The sequence below is a fragment of the Thunnus albacares genome, chromosome 2 (genome assembly GCF_914725855.1).
Source record: "Thunnus albacares chromosome 2, fThuAlb1.1, whole genome shotgun sequence".
Lineage (NCBI taxonomy): Eukaryota > Metazoa > Chordata > Actinopteri > Scombriformes > Scombridae > Thunnus > Thunnus albacares.
Genome location: NC_058107.1, coordinates 20,351,461 through 20,373,645, shown reverse-complemented (window position 1 = coordinate 20,373,645; position 22,185 = coordinate 20,351,461). Strand labels below are relative to the sequence as shown.

General features: G+C 41.3%; 1 protein-coding gene across 1 annotated transcript; it reads right to left on the bottom strand.

Moving 5' to 3' along the window:
• Positions 1 to 946: 946 nt before the first annotated feature.
• On the bottom strand, positions 947 to 20,814 carry limk2 (LIM domain kinase 2). The gene is made up of 16 exons (XM_044371737.1): positions 20,492 to 20,814; positions 20,141 to 20,237; positions 11,929 to 12,064; positions 7,336 to 7,445; positions 7,001 to 7,186; positions 6,597 to 6,702; positions 5,689 to 5,900; positions 5,381 to 5,567; positions 5,182 to 5,268; positions 4,764 to 4,895; positions 4,248 to 4,304; positions 3,853 to 3,918; positions 3,245 to 3,419; positions 3,094 to 3,149; positions 2,703 to 2,860; positions 947 to 2,315 (listed from the first exon to the last, which is right to left on the bottom strand). Exons 1-16 carry the CDS (start codon positions 20,505 to 20,507, stop codon positions 2,102 to 2,104), a joined length of 1,995 nt encoding a protein of 664 aa, XP_044227672.1. The 5' UTR covers positions 20,508 to 20,814; the 3' UTR covers positions 947 to 2,101.
• Between the last annotated feature and the right edge of the window lie 1,371 nt (positions 20,815 to 22,185).

The following is a 22,185-nucleotide window of genomic DNA, read 5'->3' as shown; positions in this document are numbered from 1 at the left end:
ATGTGATGTGTAATTATTGAGTTTATAGAGACAGAGGTGATTTTTTTTCCTCACCAGAACAACTTAATACAGCAGGAATGTTGTTTTTTTTCCAAGTGTCTTGTTATTCGAGGTTTGTTCATAGTGAGAACTTTTTGCACCAGCTCCCTCTGTTGGCAATTCTTAACTACATGTCTTTAGTCTTTTGAGTCACCTCCCAGAGAGGCCACGTTTATCCGCATTAACAGGAGAAAAGAAACTACAAGTGAGACGAAGAGATTTGAAGAGGGTTTTATAAACATTTTAACGTTAACATAAAGAAAAAAAAGTCAAGCTTTTACGAGGGAGTTTGGATCTATGAATGTGACTCAATGTCCAACACTAACACTTTTTTGTGACTGTATAGATTTTTCTCTCATTATTTTGAATTTGATATGACAGTGACTTTGACACTAAAAACCCTGATTGATAATAATCAGAGTTATCTGATTATCCGCAATTCCAGGCTGCTAAAATTAATGAGTGTAAATTACAATCAGTGGGGTAATCATTGTTAAGGCTGCGAGTCTTTGTTGTCTCGCAAATTGTCAATCTAACATTTAGGCAATTTTCATTTACTCCAAAAATGTGAACAAATGCACACAAGGTGCCAGAGTAAAAAGTGATGTCTTAAAATTTGCTTTAGTCTGATCAAAAGTAAAAATAAGTATATAAAAAATATATATTTACAGAATGTCATAAAAAATACAAAGTAAGAATTTCTGCAATTGTGAAACCAACCAGCTCATGTTTGGAATTTTTATTCACCAAATGAATGATTAATCTATTTTTGAAATTAGTCATTTTCTGAATATATTCTCTGCTTAATTGATAAATCAGCTCATTTCAGTGATTTCAGTCTGTTTATCTGTAGAGCTGGTTATTAGCAACACTTTTACCGACTAAATTAAAGAACGACAAGGATAAGGCAACTTCCAGAAGGTTTATTTAAGAAACACTATAGAGATATAAATAATAGTGGTTACAGTGGGTCGTCAGTACCTTCCATGATGCTAAAAAGGCAAAACGTCCATCGTTAACGAAATGTCTAAAAATCTACAGATCTATAGCTCCCATTAGAAAATGACATCCTATTAGAGGCATAATATGTACATATTTATATACAATTCCTAAGAAAAAAAGACAAATAAATCCAGTTCTTCTGTACAAAGTCATGTTTTTATGGTCAACTCTTGCATGATTATGTCTGACAATGCATGGTAATAGTGGCTTTAAACTGCAACATTTTCAAAAAGGGCTTCTGTCTACAAGCACCAAGTGTTTGAACAAAGTGTCAGTTAAGCAAACATGAAAAACAAAAATCAGAATAGTGTTAATTCAACATCTGAGAAAAGAAATTAAATCATCTGGCTACAAAATACAGAACCATGCTTGTAACCATCTCGTCAGACATAAGATCAGTGGTGCTTAAGACGATAAAACCGAAACGTCTTTTCACCATCTTGTGCCAAATGCTCAGAGTGATGAAACTATTCGGGGTCAGTGTGTGTTTTGCTGCCACTGCTACCTCAGGTCACACCTGTTTTTATCAAGCCCTTCCCCTCTATTTACTCGGACGTGTCAATCACACTGTCGAGCTGTTTTCTTTGCTGCAGTGAAGTGAGTCCTCTGCTGGGCAAGAACTGATCTGTGCATTCCACACTTAGCAAACAACAACTTCAGAGCCAGAAAACCAAAACTGCTGTCACATGGGGACTCATCAAATGTGGACAACAGCTCTTCCATCATATAAAGATACTCCTCCTCTGTCAGGAACAAAACCGCAGAAAGTTGCATATTGTCTTTATACACAGTAAACATTAGTACAACCCCGCCTGTGTTGAGTAGGGTAAAAAAAAAAAAATTAAGCAACTAACACTTATTTTCTTGAAATGTGTCTTCCACTCACATTGCAGCTCACTGGCACTAAAATACAGGTCTCACACAGGGGAGATTGGTCCAGCTACCTCAGGTTATCCAGTTTCTAATATGGCTCGGGTTCAGTTTTCCTCTTTTTCTCATCCGTGATATTAGTGCAGCAGTTCAGAGGAGTCTCAAAGGTAACAAAAAACAGAGACTGGTCCTAGGTGCCGTTGTCTGTCATGCTGGAACAGTCTGGAGAGGCTGCTGTTGGAGTCGGGGGTTGATCTGTGCTCTGGGATGGGGAGTTGTCTTTGGGCCAGTGGAGTTGACTCAGACTCTGATGCAGTACATCCAGTTCGGCTGGCAGGGGGATCCCCAGCTCCTGGTTGAGGGACAGAGCTTCAAAACAGTCCTCTAGCTTCTGGAAAGGTGGACTGATGGAGGAGGAGGAAGGAGCAGGGAGGAGGGAGGAGGGAGGGCACACAAGAGGGTATTGAGGTTAAAACCAGACTGACGAGGTTGAGAGAAAACATGAGGAAGCAATCTGGCAGTGGAGGCGTGTCCTATGTTGAGATGGCATCTGAAAGTCTTTTTTTTTCTCCCCACTGCTTCTACAAACGAGTTCAAATACCTGGATGGATACTGTCTTTCAGGGTGAAGGTATGGACGTTTCGGTTTTACAGTTTCTCTACATTTCTCATTTCTCTTGTCAGGTTAAGATTTAGTAATCGACCAGTAAGCAGCTCTGCAAAAATGTATTTTGCCACTACGTATAAACTAAGTGTAAGCCATTAACCATTACAATAACAACAGGTGCTCACCGGTTGTCGGGTGTGAGGTCACAACAAGCCACGGCCAGTGGAAAGAAAGCTGGTGGACAGTCTTCGGGGAGGAACTTCTCCACAAACTTGCCCACATTCAGGCCAAAGTCCAGAGTCCGGGGGAGGCACTCTGGGTCTGCATAGACTTTTCCAATGATCTGGATCATAAGACAGAGGAGGTAAGGGTCACTAACAGATAGCGACACACTGGCACAAATACCTCGGCATTAGCAGTAGCATTTTCTTGAGCATACCACCGCATATTAGATCTATGTTTAAATGCTTGAAACAAAAACGCTTTTTGTTTTGTCAACTATTATTGGTGCAGTGATTTTAAATTATACAAGCTACGTTGTCAACAAATCAAAGCAGATAATCAGCATGTTCTTACCTCACAAAGAACAATTCCATAGGAGAAAATGTCCACCTTCTCATCGTAGCGTTTACCTGAAACATTATCAAGTAAAGAATGAAGTAAATGCACTCATTGACCCAACTGAACTTAAATCAAGTTGGTAATTCATTCTGTTCCTCCTGCTCACCGTTTAGCATCTCTGGAGCCATCCAATAAGGGTTTCCGACGACAGTATACCGCTTCTTTCGGTCAATGCGTCTGAACACCCTCTTCTTAGTGCACGTTTTTTCAGGTGGAGGTTTAACTTTGTCTTCTACGATGAGTCGGGACAGTCCAAAGTCAGCAACGACAACGGTGTTGTCCTGTTGAAAGATGACACTTAATGGTTGACTGAACTTCATTTAAAATGGAAAAATATATATACACTTAAAATAAATATCTAAGCAAAAGTTGGTCTGACAGTTACTATAGACAGAATGGTCTGTTTAAAAAATAGTACGGTTTGTAGTTAACCATTGAAGAAGAATAAATGCTCTATAAGGTCAAGCAATCATTAATAAAGTAAATGCTCTTGGATGCTGTTTTACAATCTGATTATGTAACACAGTATCGTCTTGAGTTCACAGCAAACTAAAAAATTTTTACAACTCTTGTTTATACAGACAACTGGGAACTGCTTCTACTCACAACTGAAAGCGTGCCAACTTTCACTCAGCCCATGAAACTCCTCATACTCCTTATTGTTTAAATTTTATGAAGTGTGTGTAATGGCTGGTAAAATGCCATGTCACTTACCAGTTTAACCAGGCAATTGTGAGAGTTGAGGTCTCTGTGTATGATGCTCATTGAGTGAAGGTAGGCCTGAAACAAAGAAAATTCACACACACTTGTAAGAAAATTCCCTTGTATATAGTAAAACTTCACAGCACTCTACACACTGACATCATCTATGATCTTTCCCCTCTATGAAGGAAAATTGTGGCTGACTTTATGCCAGGTGTGACTAAGGATTTAGTTATTTTGTATGGCAGTGATTCGTACTATTATTTTTAGATTTAAGAGAACTCATCACATCTCTGCAACACAACCTAACATGCTGCACTGTGCCTTTAAATGCACAGCACTCTACAGCACATTTACATACATATAGATTTCACTAATAGTAACGTCTTTGCGAGAGGCCAACTCACCATGCCAGAGGCGATGCTCTTTGCAAAGCTCACCCTTTGCTCCCATGGAAACGGATCCTGTTAGCCCAGAATAAAAAAAAAACAAAAAAAAAAAACAAAAGGGAGAAATGAATAGAAGCTCTCTCAGGGGCCATAATGAGGGGTGAATACAGTAAACAGAATTAAACCTTTATAAATAATTTCATCATCATCATTAGAGGAAAAGAAAACACTCCTTCTCCTCATTGGGGCCGTGTGCTGAACTATGTGCTCCCCTTTATAGTCAGCTGTGGGGGGAAGGGGAGCTCTTTAAATTTCACCTGGTAACACTTTCTACAACTTTTCTCATTCCACGTCTTGGCCCTGTTGACATGCCAGCCGCTATACAGCCAAGAGCCCTCTATCAGTGCAGAGTTTACTTCAGGTCAGCCCCCTCCCACACGGCCCTCAGACTTTCTGTGGCCACTTAGTGTTTTTTGTGCTCTTGTGTGGAAGAGGACAGGAGGAGGGTTAAGTGAATCAACTAGTTTAACTCACCATGTCTCTAATGAAATCCTTCAGGGTGCCTCCCTCGATAAACTCAGTTATCAAATTGAGCCTCTTGTCCTTGTATAGCACACCGATGAACTTCAAAACGTGGGGATGATCGAGGCTCCGCATAACTTTGACCTAAAAATGGGAAAGAAATATATGTAGAGTAAGACCATTATGATTGCAGACTTATCAGTTTCACATAGGTGGCAATGAATCCAGGAGAATACAATAATCATCATAGACTAACGTTTTCCCATATGACTGGGATGAAAATCTCAAAATAACAAGGTACAAAGAGGTATTTGTTGGAACATGTGGCGTGCTTTCAGTTGTGAGTCTAATAGATCACAGCTCCATGCAGAGCCAGAAGACTCTGTTTTGTCTGTGAGGAAGTCCAGGCCTCCTGCTGCAGATTACCAACCTCCTTTAGGAAAGTTTTCTGGGTCTCTTCATCACAGCGGATCAACTCCTTCATCACCATCACCTCTCCTGTGGCTTTATGAGTCACCTGTGAGCATGATAAAAGCAACAGATGTCTTACATAAACACCATTGCACAAAGAACCAGAGTAGTCCAAGGTTAGAGTTAGATAAAGGTATTGATAAAAGTTGAAGGCTCACCTTGATGGCCTGTCCGAAGAAGCCTTTTCCTAAGACCTCGCCGTGGATGAGGTCACATGGTCTGAAGATGCGATGAGAGCAGCTACTGGAGGATCTCAAAGATTCAGAGCGCCCAATGTCTCGTGTAATAAAAGGCTGCTCTTTGGGAGAATTTGGTCCAGGGGACTTACATATGCTGTTACTGCGCCTGCAATAGAGAATATGGTCAACTTAAATTACAAAACTATGTACACTCATCACTTGTCTATTACAGACCCACAATGTGTAAGCTGGATAGTTTTTTGGCTGCTCAGAAAGCTCTGACAAACCTCAAAGACCTCCTTTTCAGAGTGCCGTCATCAACCACATCAGTTCTCTCCACGACTGCATTAGGTGAAGACAGGCGCATGCGGGAGGTTGCTGGGACTCCCAGATGGTTCCTGGGTGATCCCAGCCTGAGCCGGTCCAATCGCTGCCTGACTGGGTCATATTCTATAAGCAACTGCAGTGTGTGGCTTGTGCGGTGAATCAGATCGTCCACCTAAACAGACCGACAGGAGTTGGGGTTGACAAATTTCAAAATGATTAGTTCACACTTTTTCTGGTATTTACCACCATTAACACAATTTGATAGACTGCTGATAATTAATTGTAAAAATTATGTATATGCTAATTTTCTGTTACCTTTCTTTCATATTTGTTTGTTTAAGTGGTAGTAGAACAGCAATTCAAATCTTTGAGGTGGTAAAAAAGACAGCCAATCATCTGGTCTTCTGTATATTATAAATTGTTCTACTTAACAAGATTATAGCATCTATAGTGTAGAACAGTAATCACCTTTAAGATGGGATGTTATGTTAGAATGTGTTAATGGGAGAACAGGATAGGTGGGAACTTACAAATACAACAATTAAAAAGATCAAAGCAGTGAATGGTGACTTAACTGGAATGCGTGTAATGATGTGAGAGTGAGGTTATGGGAATGAGCTTTTAAGTGCAGCAGTCATTCCACATACCGTCCTCTCCCAGCTGAAGAATGTACATATAAATGATGGAGGAATGTGAGGAATGCAAGAAATCAATGTGTAATTGTTGTTTAATAAGAAAATAGCTTGGCAAATTGCACTCCAGGAATGGACGCGCCCTTAATGAGTATGCTAATAAGCTTGACTTGAAGAATCTTACATCACATTATCATTCCATGAGTCTCAGAAGTGTCTATGAAGCATAAACTCACCTCTTCTTCCATCAAAGTCCCCACTGGAAGGCCATTAATCTCCAGGATCCTGTCCCCAACATGGATGGCATTCCGCACCTCTGGACTAATAAGCATCCCTCTGACCCTGGTGGCAACACAGCACCAACACGTATATGTCAGTATTAGCAATAGAGGAGGAATATGCTGATTTAAAGACAGTAGGTTAAAGATCTGCTCTAATAAATGGGTCTGCCAATCAGCAAGAAACCCAAGACTGAGAAAAACATGATTTTTCCTGCAGTGGCACACATTAACACACAAACACCAATGCCCTGCTATTTAACAAACCTATAATCAATCTTACCTCAGCTATTACTCATGCTGTCCCCACAGAAGAGAGAGACAGGTATTAAGATTATCACCGATCATCAGGTACCACTTACTCTTTGACTTGAACGCTTGCAGAGCCACTGACGTCCCTCAGCACAGAGACGGAGAAGCCTCTCTTGCCGTTGGCCGCAGAGGGCATCGAGATGAGGGTGACTGTGTGGGGCAGGGAGTCTAGGATCGAGTCGTGTGAACGCTTTTCCAACATTGGCGTAAGGACCACCTGCTTGTAGCACTTTCCACTGCACACAACAGAGGAGGGAGTGAATCATCACATTTGTGGACATGTGCTTGCTTGTTAAATTACTTGCTATTTCAGTTACAATCAGCTGCATGTCCTCTAAAGATAACTGTGTCAATATTGAAAACAGGTCCCATGCAAGTGACTTACCAGTACAGTTTCGATCGCTCGACTAAAGCGTAGGTATCTCTGTCCTCAATCACCACCTTGCAGCTCAGACATACAAAGCACTCAGGGTGATACTTGTGTTCTCCAGCCACCTGGAACCACAAACAAACCAGGTGATCTTCAAAACATCCATGCGATTCAAAGCACAAAAGAAGTAATACGTTGGCGGTGAGGCTGCTGTCCTGTTCCGCTGTGCTCTGCTCGTCAGAGAGGAGTGTGTTCTGCTGAGTGCGTATTGCTTTCTACCCCTCTCCCGCTGTGAGCGGTGACACAGTCATAACACCTGCTTCACTCTCAGTCTGTCTGGAATCTGCTATGATATCACCACCCACTGCAGGTCTGAGCCAATCGTCTGGCTGACTTTCAATCCTCTGAAACCAGCTCATAACTTCTCATGTGCTTTCTCGCTCTCTCATTAACACTGCCTGACTGATTTCCCATTCTACAATCCATGTTACACACCCCCAATTTCACCTGGCTTTTCTCTCCTCTCTCTCATGCGAGATGAGATCATGTTTCCGCCCCATACAAACATCAAGGAATGATCATCACATACCTCAGCACAAAAATAGTTGCTTTCATGTTTAATTATGAAGTAAAATTGTTTAACCTTTATATTACAGATGGCTCAGTGGAAAACTTAAAAACCTGCACCTGATCTGGAGGTGTGATGTGGAGAAACTCAGGCAGGAGGTTTGTTTTTCATTTCCTTTCATTGTAATTAAAGTTTCAACAACATCAAAAATACAGCAAAGCTTTTTTTTTTTTTTTTTTTTTTTTTAAATAGAGGATGCCATAACATTATGTTAGGAATACAAGCTCGATGACTGTACAACCTCATGTAGTTTCAATCAGACCTTTTTCCCACACTGGCCACAGCTCTGAGTCAGTGCTGGGAAAGGATTCCCTGCTGCTACAAAGAGATTAGAGTGATGTCAGCCAAATCATTGGGACATCTCACGAGTCTGCAACCTCTTGCCTCCTTGCCAAGAACTGCACCACCACCACAACCGACCACAGTCACAACCTGCCCCAGGCTTCAACAGCAAGACAGAGCTGTACAAACTTGGCAAAACAAGATCAGACCTAGGGACTATTAAGTAGAATTAATTTTGGAGAAGCTGAAAAGGTCCAACTAGCAGATAAATTAAATGAAATACAGTGCCTTCAAGCACAACAACAAAAAATACATCTTCAATCAATCAATAAACTAAGTAATTAAAAACAGGACAAACACAACAGTGTTCTGGACTTGAATGCCTGACAAGCAGTAGCAGCTCTGCATGATCCTCCTCTGCTGATGGACCACAATGACTCTCTTTCTGGCTAAGGGGATGCAGTGCCAGTTCAGCTCTGCCAAAAACACTCTGGCTGATGAAGCAGGATGCCAATACTAAATAGAGGAGTCCATTATGTGTGTTGCTTGGTGGCGAAAAGAAAAACTTCAGTCTGGCTCCATGTTGGACAAGTGGAGGCAAAACGACCCCAACAGCAGCTCCTGAATTTTATGTTTCAACATGTAGCCTGAATACTAAATCGAAACTAGATAGATATTTGGAATCAATTCAACGTACCAATTTATCTGGTGACAGTTTTGACTTTTACTGTTCTATGTCATACATGCTGCGCCCTGTAATGGGCTTTGCTATTGGTTTACCCTTATGAGGCTCTGCCTCAGCACCTGAGAAAAACTTCTATGCACTCACTGCCCAATCGGGAGGTAGCTACTATGCAGCACCCTCCCCCTATAAAGTCCCAGCGCTCTCGCTGCTCGTCCCCTTTTTCTACTCAGCCACCTTGAGAATTTATCATCCTGCGAACTTCATCTGGTGTTGCAGCGGCATTAGCTACATCGTCATGTCTACTAGCAAGCCTTGTTTTTGCTGCGCTTCACCTATGCTGCCAACAGACTCCCATGAGTCCTGTTTCCTCTGCCTAGGTCGGCGGCACCAGATTGAGGCTGACTTCTGTGCTGCCTGTTTCGTGGTCCCCCGGGAGGAGCGCAATCGACAGCTGCTTTTCACAGAGTCTGTTTTCTCCCTCCATGATAACCTGGCACCAGCAGCGGAGGGTGTGGCAGCTCAGTCCAAGTCTTTGGCCGACTATGACAAGGAGGATGACTGTCAAGTCTACGAAGAGGAAGACTTTGCTTCTCTCTTCAAGGATGACGACACACCAACAACCCAATAACCCAATAACCCAATGTTATCCTCTGGACGACCTGCCTGGTTTGTTCAACTCGGCTGCTCACAGGATGGAGACCCCACTGCCTCCCCAGCTGCTGGCAAAAACTCCAGCCAAGGATTTCACTGTGGACCTCCTCGCTCAGCCGTGCGAGGTCTCATCCTTGTACTGTCCTCCTCAAGATGGCACCCATCTCCTCTTACACGCAGTGTAAGTGGGCCTCTCCATTGACCACTAAGCCCCTGGCAGTGGCTTACGGGCCTTATTCCACTGTCAAGGGCTGGGAGTGGGACAAGGGGGTTCCCTCCATGGAGGATGCAGTCAGGGTCTGCCTCCTCCCCTCTACCTCCCTCTGACCCAGCCAAGGTCGGCCGTTGCTCTTGTCCTAGAGGGACAGGGTAAGGTCCGGACGACAGCAGGCTAGTTAGCTAATCACTGCTGCTCCATACTGCGCACTATCCATGTGCTGGCAAGCGGTGCTGCTCATACAATAGTTACCGCAAACATTGCAGAAGCGCAATGCCCACCCCACATTTTCCCCCAAGTTCACCCCGGTGAGTAGGCGGCTCTGGGTGGAGCTGCTAACCCTGTTAACACTATTAGCTTGGTTAGCACGGTTAACGTGGCCAGCCACCGTCATTTCAGCTTGGCCACATCTGTGTTTACATGTCATGTCAGAGGTGAGAGCCGTCTGCAGGCTGTTCCGGCCCAAACACAAGATGGCGACCAAAACGGCAACCAGGCTGTGTTCCAGGCGAAGCAGCCTGCAGCCCGCCAATGTGAGTGTTTCCTCATCAAGCAAGAACCCTTGACATCCACGCTGACCACCAATGAGTGGTTCTTGTCTCATTGGCTGGCCATGTGCCACCATTCCTCACTGCGCGTAGCCTGAGCTGGGTGTATGCGAACTAGTGGACCAAAACAGTGTTTTGCCAGACACAACACCCTACAGGTGAGTGTTTTTTCTTCTCTGAGTGTACACAGTGGACCTAAGCGAGAGATGGGAGCCTTGCCTAGCCCCGAAAGGAAATTTTCCCCGCTGCCCCCCCCAACCAGCTCGATGGGGGACAAAGCGAGGGATGCAGTTATGTGGCTGCTAGCCTTAGCTGCTTCCCAACCCTTTCTGCTGGGGCCCCCCATGTGCTCCCTCCTGAGACAGGAGGGTCGGATGTAACTTGGACAGTAAAACACACCTTAAGAAAAAAAACAAATACTTCCTGTAATTATTGATACTTAATCTCTGTGAGCATAGTTCAGATCATAATGTGAGTGGCAGACTGTGAGTAATACATACACAGCCACCTCACCACAATCAACCGAACATGATGTGGCTCCAAAACCCTCTCATGCTTTTGCGTCTTCCCACTAGATCCTCTGTGTACTTGGGGAAGTGAACTGTGGAGAACTTCTGTACAGAGGCAACAGAATGGGGCCTCAAGGGGGGAAACTAATTCACAAGTGAGGTTGAGGGCTCAATCCACAATGTTCAGCAGCAGTCTGTGTAAAATATCACTCATCTGTAAATGTAATCGCCACAAAAACAGCACCCCTGCCTTTCAATGCGTGTAAGTATTAATCTCCAGCAGTAGTGAGAGACTGGAACACAGAGAGCATTGACACGCTCTGTGGGCATTCTGGTATTATTTAAATAGAGGGGGAAATTGTTGGCAATTGTTGTTATATGATCGTGGCAAGGCAGTCTGAAAGCCTGGCAATCACATGTAGCAACAGTCTTGACACAGTGTTAGACTCAAGCATTGACAAAACAGCAGCCAACAGTAAAAGGAACAAGTCTTACTAAATTGTGAGATGTAATGGGCAGTGTAATACACACTAGTGATACAAAAAATGTAATTTAAGTTTGACCTCGGAGTGGCCCAAGAGCAAAGACTAAAGGTTAGCTATCAATGTTAGCATTAGAAGAGTGCTTTGGTGATTTAGTTCCTATAAATTTGGGAGCAGCAGAGACAAAGATATTCTGACTTTTAGTCCCTAGTATGGGCCATATTTCAAAAATACTTGATAAGACTACACTTCCCATAATGCAACTTGATAGCATCTTTTGTTAAACCCCTCAATGCCTGCAAATACCAAACATCTTTCAAACTTCATGAAAAATATGTAGCCACTAAACCCTGACGACATCACTATGACATCACAAGGTTTTCTTTCCCCCTCAGACTAAAGAAAGCTTCTCCAGAGCCCTTAAATCTTAAAGTACAAGTGAAGCTGATGAGATTTTGGTTTAGAAGGAAATCATTTTGTGACATTACATCAAGTTACTTATTGAGATATTGTCCTCTGTTCGAAAGTTTAAGACTGACAGTCCAATGTTTCCCTAAAAATCTTCTGACATAAAGACATAAAGGGTTTAAAGTGCAGCAGACTTACCATGGCAGGTCCAGTCATGAGCAGAGAGCAACCATGACACAGCTCTCCAAACTTTTCCCAGTAGTGTTTACGACAGTACAGCTTGCTGTCCTTCTCATAGTACCAGTTAGTCAGGTGGTCACAGCACACAGAGCACCTATGAGCACAAAAAAAGGCTTGGTGACACTTGTAGAGAACAGGGAAGGAGGAAGAGATTTTTTTTTTTATCTGTAAAGCATATCACCTTCAAGGTAATATGGCAGAGACTCAAAGGCCTGGCAAAAAAATCTGTTTATAATTCAAAGGTATGTGGGTGATGTCTGAAAGATGCTCATAAAGCAATGATTCAGCTGCTCTCTCACACAGCAACAGGCATTTTGTGACTCCCTTCTGTCTCAGGTTAATATAATAAACTTTGGAAATTCTAAGCAAAACAGAAAAACAAAACTGGTTCACCTTTTTTCACATTTTTTTCAGATTTCATAACTGACATTACATACCAGTAAACGGTGTTAAGTAATAAAAAAGAGATTGTGCCAAAACCATCAATCATAAACTTTTAACTCTGAGGTTAGAACATTAGCTGGGGGCATGTTCCTGTCAATGACAACATGTACTTTTTCCTGTATGTTTAACACAGTAAATACCTCCCTGCCTGAAATATGCTTGGTCTTGCATGTTTGCTGTTATTTGTGCTGTGTTATAGGAAGTTATAAGAAGAAGAAGAGACTGCACAAAGAGTTGTTCCACTTTTGAGGAAGGATAATCTGGCAAGTCTTGCCCTCTGCACGGCACACTACCACCAAAGGCTGCCAAATACTTTGCCAATTTCCAGCACCTTAATAGGATCCAGTTGTTTAAGGGGGAACTAGAGCAATACTTTGTCAACAGACTAGAAGCTCCTGTTAAGATAAGTTCAAGAAAAAAAAAGAGTGAAACACTACAAGGGCAAAGTTCTCAGGTCACTGAAACGAACAGGGGTTGTTTATTGTGTATCTATCGCTTGCAGTTACTTAAAAAACTTCTCATTGTGCATTTTCTTATCTGTCAATGTAAAGAAAAGCCAGTTACCCTGTTAGTCTTGTGGTCAAAGGTACAAACCATATAATATCCTGGGCTACGTCAGAAACCTTAGTCACAAAGTATCCTAGTCTTGCTCCCCATACTTCTCTTTGGTCAACTGTTAATAATTACAAAGAAACACTACAAACAATTCAAAAAGTAACTTATAAGGAGTTGGAAATAATAAATTCCTTTTTATTGTATTGTATTGTTCCCATAATGTTACACCAACAGCTGACTGATCCAAGCTGTCACCTGGAAAGATAATTGGCAAATTAAGGGGATTTTTATGGCCACAGACTTTGGGACAAAATGTTCAGAGTGAGGAATGCTGAAGCTGTCAGCAGACTGGGAAGCACCTGCAGGCTATGAGCGTTCCTTGAACAAGCTCCACGGGTTATGCAAAACGGTGGCAGCAGGTTCGACTGCCAAAATACAATCAAGGATGAATCACTGTCAGAGATTAAGTTACTGAAATGTCTGCAGTCCTGTTTTTTGGGGCTGTTGCTGCATTCAGATGGTTCCTTGGCCCTTCTGTTTTCACCTTAGCTTCTAAGTAATTTGAGAAGGGACAATGAAAGAGACTTCAGATTTAGGTGATGAAGGGCAGACAAAGGCATCACAATGATTGACATATGTCCTTACTGTTTGATTTGTAATTGAAACTATTCACACGTCAAATTTCTCTTGAACTCCAGGTTAAAAAACAAGAATAGAACAAGGTGTTTTGATTAAAAAAAAAAAAAAGACAAATTACTACAATAATAAAACTTTTGACTGACACCTTTACAGTCTTCTTGATAAACAACCAATTCCAATTCAGGGCTATGATCTTAACTAGCATGACAGCTAGAGCTCTGCTGATGATGTTGCCCTTGTTGCTCACTTGCTTATCTGATACTGATAATATTAGGAATATCAAATCAAAATCCCACACAACAATTTCAAGTATGCAAGATCAAATGACAAGTCAGAATTATTACTTTGAATGTGGTTTTTATGCATTTTCTTTTCAGTACACTGCTGGCAGCAGCTTTCAGTTGAGCCCCATGCATCATGTTGCTCTCTGCAGGTATAGTTGATCCGGGCTTATTGACTTTGGAACAGATTCCAGATATTTCAGAGTTTTCTGGCATTACTTAAGAAGGTCTTATAGAGAGAAGACAGCATGTTTGATGTCTCTATTGCAGAGAGAAAAGTGGAGAGCAGGGGAAGCACTAAGGTAGAGGCGATGTTTCAGTTTTACAACTCAAGAAGCCTCCATGTTAATGTCTTTATGTCAAATAATGCAGGGAAACAAACTCTGTTCTTTTCAGTTGAACGCAGCAAATAAAGAATGAACACAGGGTCAGTGTAATAATAAATCCAGCCTGATTCATCATGCAGGGACATGATGAGGGGGAGTGTGGTGCTAAAAGTTTGCTGAGGTAGAGATTGCATTAGTAACAGTGGCTGTGCTGCTCTGGTGAAAAATCTTAGGAAAAGTTTGTGTAAAAGCTGTCACACACTCTGGATGCAACATACTAGTTTCTGTTGATGAAACCAATTAAACAGTAGCCAAGTCATTTTAATCTTTTGTAAAGCTTTGTGAATTTTACATAACAATATATCCCAGCCAAGACGTTAGGTAATCACAGATATATTGGCATAGGCATATGTGTCAGCTGATTACATAAAATCACAATTCTTTAATATAAAAATTTAAATTTCACTCTGGCTACAGTAAACATAACAGCGCTGATATGTCAGTATCAGTGTTGGCTGGAGATACCAATACACCCATTTTGTCCCAGTAGATAAGAGGTATGCACAAGGAAGAGACTTGTGGAAAGTGCAGTATTTCAATTGGCATGTATGACATTCAGTATCTGTCCAGGTGTGGCAGGAAAAACAAAACCCTCCACCTTGTCCGCATTGTTTTTAAGAAAAAAAATTTCCAAATCAAAATCAGCTGATAAACTGTAATTATTATCCTTTATGACCCTTAATATATCAAGATAAAGTGCCATAAGGGTGCTTATAAAAACACCTGACTTCCTTATATCCGTGCTGGTGAATGGGGGGCGGACACACCAATCTCAGGTGGTTTTTCAGTGAACAATGTGCAATGGTCCTGCCTGCACAAACACTACAAAACAAACATTACTCACTTCCTTCAATCCACATTCCTGCTGGAGTGTATTCCTTTGTTGGAGTATGGAGTAGAGACAGTGAGAGAAGGACCTTTGCTTATGGCCTTTAAGACCTGCAAAGGGAGTGTTTCACTTTTCCTGGCTCCTTATCTCAGGGTGTGTGACTGTTGTGCTCCAAATGTTCTACATAGCAACTTCTCTCCAAGAAACGGCAGCACTATTTTTTCATTTATATCACAGGAACAGTCTGTGCAGTCAATCTAATTAGGCTTGGATCACATGCTAAAAGACACCTTTGATTTCAATCAGCTGATTTTTGTTATAACATACACTTAGGGCTGCAACAAACTATTATTTTCATTATTGATTAATTTGTCAACTATTTTCTGAATTCATAGTTTTGTCAATAAATGTAAGAAAGTAGTGAAAATTGTCCACTATAAACACAAACATGTCCACAAGATAAAAACATCACGTTAACAGAACAAAGATCTCTCAATTGTACAACAACAGTGCATTCATGGTGAACAACCTACACTCTCATATTTAAGTTAACTGTAATTTGTTGATCACATTAATTACATTTAGGATAAAAGAAACCTTGTAGATCTTTTTCTTTGCCATAGATACTGTATAGCGTCGCCCTGAGGGGAGCAACTCAAATTCAGGGTGGCGGGGATGAGTTTTGTTATTGATGATTGACAGGCCTTTGTTGGTGACCTACTATCTTCCCTGCTGTCTTAACAATCCTGGTCAGCTCGTTTCTATTCACTTAAGTCATGTGCCCATGCCAGACAGCAACATTAAAAACAAGGATGCTCTCTATCAGGCTGACATACAGTCTTTCCAAGATGTCAAGACTCATCCTTACCCCTTCAGTTTCCTAATTAAAAACAGTCTCTGACTTGCTTTCTCACATATAAAATCAACATTGTCTGTGAAACTCAGTTTGTCATCTGTGTGTTTCCAGATGTTTAAAACAGTTGACAGTTTCCACAGTTTGGTCAAAAAGTATCAGTGTTGAGAGTGGGTCAGCTTGGTTTAGAATAAGTTCCTTTGTTTTTCCAACATTAATTTACAATGAGCTGGACTTACACCACTGTTCTAACTTGGAAACCTGAGCAAAATAATCAGAGATATCATTTTTATGGAAAAGACGCACTAAAGCCATGTTATCAGTATGTTTACATAGCTTGAAACTGCTGTTGTGCAGTGTTCACAGCACTGGTGCACTGGTGTACAGAGAGAATAGTACTGGAGATCAAACACAGCCCTTAGGGGCCCCTTTGTTAAAAAACAACCTCATCGGAGAGCATTTCTTTAACATGGACTCTTTGTGGGCGGTCAGTCAGAAAATCCTTGACCCAGTACACAAGACCCCGGCTCACCCCTAAGTCCAGAAGCCCTTGCAGGAGGAGTATATGAATTTGCATTGTGTTAAGAGCCAAACAGAAATCAAAGTCAAACATTCACCAGATTTTTTTACTTGAAAATTTAAACAATTAATTGACTATCAAAACATCAACTTGTTTCAGTATCACATACATTTATAGTCTACAATACACAGGTTGGAAGAGGTGGCACCAAAAAGTGGAAGCAGCAATAAAAGAAAAATATTGAGTCTCACAAAATGTGTTCGATAGTTTGATAATGTTCTCCGTTTTACGGTTTATATTTATAGATTTATTATTTCTTTTCTGTAGCCGTGGGCTCAAAGATACAGCGGATAAGTGCATATTTGTGTTACTTCTCTGTCATAATGAAAGTTTTTTTGATTTCAAAATAGTAAAGAGCCAAGACATACAGACGGTTGACAAATTAAAATGAAAAACCTGAATAAATGAGTGGAGAAACATAATGAATGCAGATGCTTCCACCCAGATGCACTTCATGGTACAATTAACATCCAATCACGCTGTGTACATGTATAAAAATGCTGAGCAGGCTCAGTTGATTCTGATTTTGTATCAAGATAGCAAGAAGAAAAGATCTAAGTGATTTTGAAAGAGGGTTCATTGTTGGGGCCCGGATGGCAGGAGCGTCAGTCGCAAAGACTGCTCAACTAGCCAGTGCTTCAATAGGAACTATGATTAAAGAGACAGATCTATGGGAAAAGAGATCAGTAAATACAGTCAGAAATTGTGGTCGACAGCTCACATTTGATGACCGTGATGCTTGTGCATTATTGCGATATGTAAAGAACAACAGAAGAGCAACTCTTCCTCAGGTGACTGAGAATGTCAATGCAGGACGTGTCAGCAAGAACAGTCCGACGACAATTACATAGAGAGGGATATTATAGTAGGGTGGCAGTGCGTAACCCCCTCATTACAAAGATGAATGCACATTTGAGAGTTCAGTGGTGCAAAAACCATAGACACTGGTCTACAGAGATGTGGAAAAAAGTGATACGGTCAGATGATTCATCCTTCACCATATTCTTGACAAGTGGGCGAGAGCATGTGTGACGTATACCAAGAGAACAGTACAGGTCTGAATGCTTGACCCCAACAGTGAGGGGATCTGGTGGCTCTGTTATGCTTTGGGGGGCATTTTGCTGGCATGATTTGGGTCCACTTGTCCCCCTAGAGGGAAGGGTCACTGCTAATCAATACAAAGTTGTTCTGAGTCATCACCTTTATCCTAAACATTTCTATCCTGATGGGAGTGATCTCTACCAGGATAACAATGCCCCCATTCATAGGCCACAAGGGATCACTGAATGGTTTGATGAGTATGAAAATGATATAAATCATATGCTATGACCTACGCAGTCAACATATCTCAACACACCTATTGGAGATTTTGGACTGACATGTTAGCGCTGTCCACCACCACCATCAAAACACCAAATGAGGGGAATATCTTTTGGAAGAATGGTGTTCCATCAATACTGCAATCAATCTGCAGCTCTAACCAATTCCATTGAAACGCATTGGAAATATCAAGCTTTTTTTGGATGGCAAAAACCAACCCAAAAACAATGGTTTCTGGAGTAAGTGTCTGGGACAGCGGACTCACATCTCTGAATCGCCGTCTAGGAATGCAGAGCACAGCAGCTGAATGTGCCGTTACCTATAGGCCTCAATAACACTGCCAGGTTTACTGGAACAAGAGTGACGTCAGCTTGTAAGAATGTTATACAAGGTGGAGATACAAGGAGGGCAGAGTGGCAGCATGTGGACAATAGACAATAGGAGCAACACAGGAGGTATCACGTTCAAAGGAATTTTATTTTTGCTAGACAATTTCCTTAAAGAGTGCAGAGATTTACCTCCTTAAGCAAAATAACTGTCTCTCAAAAATGTGAGCAGTGATGAGAGTGTAAAATGACTGCAGTGGCATTGATATCTCAACCCTTGTAATGAAAAATACATTATTCAACCCAGAAGTTGTACCTCACATGGACAAACTGCAGCCCTTTTAGATAAGCGAAAATACTGCTGTCTGGTTTCCCCACACACAAGCAAAATATCTAATATCAACAAAAAGTGTGTAACTGAAGAAGTTTCAGACAAATGATGACGCTATGAAGAAGGATGCCAAAAATGTGAGGGAGTATTAAAATACAGACAGGGGGGAGAGGATCAATGGTGAGTAACACTCCTGTGTCAGGAACTTTGCCTGTAAGATGATAAAAAAGTTGCTGTATTTATTATTGAAGAGCCAGTGTTTGGAAGGAGTGAAATTCTGGGTTACGTAAGGACAGGAGTTAGATCCTGGCTCAAAACTTCCCAGAAAGCTATTTCAGTTGTCAGAAACAGACAAAAGTCAGAAGTAAATCTGTTCTATTCTTGAAGCTTTTTGGAAATCCTAGAAGACCTCCAGAGCCAAAGTCCAGTCATAAAAATCAAAGGATCTGCAGATACACTCTGCAGTGTGTGGCCACTGAGGAAAAGGCTGTACTTCATTCAGCAACATTCACAGATGCTCACTTCTTCATCATCTGTTTTATAATGTTGGGGTCAAATTAGGCATGGTGATTTCTGGACGCAACATGATCAATGAGCGTAGGGCTGCAACTAATGATTATTTTCTTGATTAATCAATTAGTGGTGGTCCATAAAATGTCAGTAAAAGGTGAAAAATCATGATCATTGTTTCCCAAAGCCCAAGATGACGTCTTCAAATGTCTAGTTTTGTCCCGACCAACAGTCCACAACCCAAAGATATTCAGTTTACCATCAGAGAGGACTAAAGAAACCAGAAAATATTCACATTTGAGAAGCTGGAATCGGAAAATTAGGACATTCTCTTCTTGAAAAACAACTCAAAATGATTGATTATCAAAAATATTTGGCGATTAATTTAATAGTTGGCAACTAATTCATTAATTGACTAGTCGTTGCAGCTCTAAATCAGAACCAGCTTATCTCACAGTGAGAACCAGTGAATGTTACTGTTAACTAAGGGGAAAACCCTTCAGTGTTGTATCATGCTGGCATGTACAGTACGTCAGCATCCAGCCACAAGTTCATTGCCCCACATGTAAACATCTCACAACGGGGCAGCGACCTGTGAAGACCAGAAAGCCAACATCATCAGTTCCAGTGTGGCAATCATTAATCCTCAGAGCAGAGTGAGATAGCAAAGTTCTCCCTGCAGATCGGGACCATTTCACCAACCAATCTAAACTCAAGAGTGCGGAGCATCCCAATGCAGAGCTCAGTCAGCTGTGACAGTAAATGCCCTGAATTCCTACAAGGTGCATTTTCTGCAGAGGGGCACACAATCAGTTGTGAATTGTTGAAAAACAGATCTAGGCCCATGTTTAGGCTACAAAACAGAAGCTTCTGGGATCATCCACAAGGCCATTTGTAAGTACACCCAAAAGAGGGGAAGCCAACATGTTGACCAACAGAAAAAAAACAACAAACAATTGTGTCCATATGAATGCAAACTGTTCCCTCTCTTGTTTCTCTGTAAACAAAGCATTCACTTATCAGACTGTGGCTGACAAAGCTGTTCTCTCTCTCTGCAGTACTTCTACAGGCTGCAAATTGCAAGGCGTGTATTAAATCATAAACTGGAACACTTACTGAAAGCAGGCGTTGTGCCAGGTGTCCTGAAGGACTTTCATGTGAAACGAGTCTTGAATTCTTCCTCCACAGCCCGCACAGTAACATTCATCTGTACCTGTAAGAAACCTTCATTTCAGTCTTCATTTGTAGCACCGTAGGCTTAAAAATTCAAGCTGGTAAAAGTGATTTGCTGAGGGAAAAGTTAGTAAATGACAGATATGTTCGACGTTACACAATTAACTGCAAAAAATAAGCTTTTTAAACATGCAACATTGTATAAACTCAGTGTGTAAAAAAACGATAAGACCACAGCACAGACACAATGTAACCTCTCGTCAGTATAAAGTTACAACCTGAAATACTCCTCACCTTCTGGTTCCTCCATCTACTTTCTGTGTGTCGTCGATATTCTGATCCTTTTTTTTGTTGTTTTTACAGACTTTTCATACTGAAGCAGCAGCTATGTAGAGCAGCTTCAATGTTTAATTTCTCCCCGTCGTCTCCTCAGGACTCCCAACTCTCTGTATACGACAGGAAGAAAATACAAATCCCTTCAACTTCTCCACAGAAAAAAGTAACCTAAAACTCCTCCTGGACGGAGCTGCTTTCTTGCGGCTGGCAGGACAACTGACTGACGTAATGCAGTCTACAAATTCCTGTACGGAGAGCGGAAGGGCTCAACATGGCTCAACTGCTGCACCTGGAAGCAGGAGAAAACTGAGGTTTGGCCCCAAACTGAAAGGAAACAACAGTGGCGCCATCTTCTGCCAAATTCAGTGCACTACACAAACAGCTAATGGATTACATACTGTACATATTCAATGAGATAAAAAAGCCTTAATATATGCATTTTTTAAAAAACCGTTTTCCTCATTTGATCACTTTTTGTATATTTTTTGTAATATTTTGTCCACTCCATTAACATGCATGAGGGTAACAAAATACACTTGTCAATATAGTGCACTCTCCAGTGCACCACCACCACTCACTACGACCTCAATAATAAACATTAAAGTAGAATTATTACCTTTCTGACAATGTCAACAAAAACTGAAAATGTATAAGCTTCGTAAAAGAAGAATGTATGTAGTGTCGGATTGCATTAGATACAGGTGTTCCTAATAAAGTGCTCGGTGAGTGTATATATTTAACTGTGTGAATATTTAAAAAAAAAAAAAAAATCTTATTTAGGTAGAGGTAGTTAGTAGGCCTTTCTGGGCTTCTTCCCTCTGCACATTTCTTTTAGTATTATGTTTTATATGTTTTATGTTTTATATTTGTTTGGTTTTATTTCGTGCAAACTCCAAATTACTGATACGAGCCTTTCTTTAGACAGTATGCCCTAGTAAACAGGGATCTAGTCAGCATTACAGGGTTTCCTCTACCCAGAAAAAAATCGCCTCAACACCAAGCAGGAACCTGCGGGCCTGAAAAATGAAGCCAACACTGATGTGCCGAAAACTGCAGTTCCTCAAATGGCCACTTGAGGCCGGCTCCAAAAGCGAGTCAGTTCCCACATCCATGGTTCCCACAGACCTCATGTTGAAACACCCAACTTTACCGCTGAAATAAACATGTTTACAGCCCGGTGCAAAAAGCGGTCTTGGTCTTTACAGCTAGTTTCCCCGTTCATGACAGTTGTACGGGGATGAATTTTATATAAGTCAATCATTTTATTCAGTAAGTGAAGTTTTAGTATTATTTTATTTATATGTTAGCACTAATTAGCAGGTATCGGTGTCCGCGCTCACCGTACCTGGCTTGTTAATTTAGCTCGTTAACTAGCTAATTAGCTAGCTAATGAATTAGCCTTGAGTTAGCCTTCGAGCAAGACGCCCAGATGTGCTAACGATGCTAACAGGAGCGTATGCTAGCCATTATTATTATTATTATCATTATTATTATTATTATTATTATTATTATTGCTATTACTACTAGTCCAGAAATAACGTTAACCTAGATGTTGCAGTATGTTGAGCTGGAGTGTTACTGAGGCTATACGGTAATGTAAAGTATGACAGCTCACGAACCCTAACTTTATTATTTCATTAAATATTTCAGAA

Bases quoted from the DNA above. Each gene is read 5' to 3' on its own strand.
- limk2 (XM_044371737.1), bottom strand. The intron at 3,919-4,247 runs GTGAGTTGGCCT...TCTTTGTTTCAG, and splicing joins AGAGCATCGCCTCTGGCATG to GCCTACCTTCACTCAATGAG. The intron at 2,861-3,093 runs GTAAGAACATGC...CTTATGATCCAG, and splicing joins ATGGAATTGTTCTTTGTGAG to ATCATTGGAAAAGTCTATGC.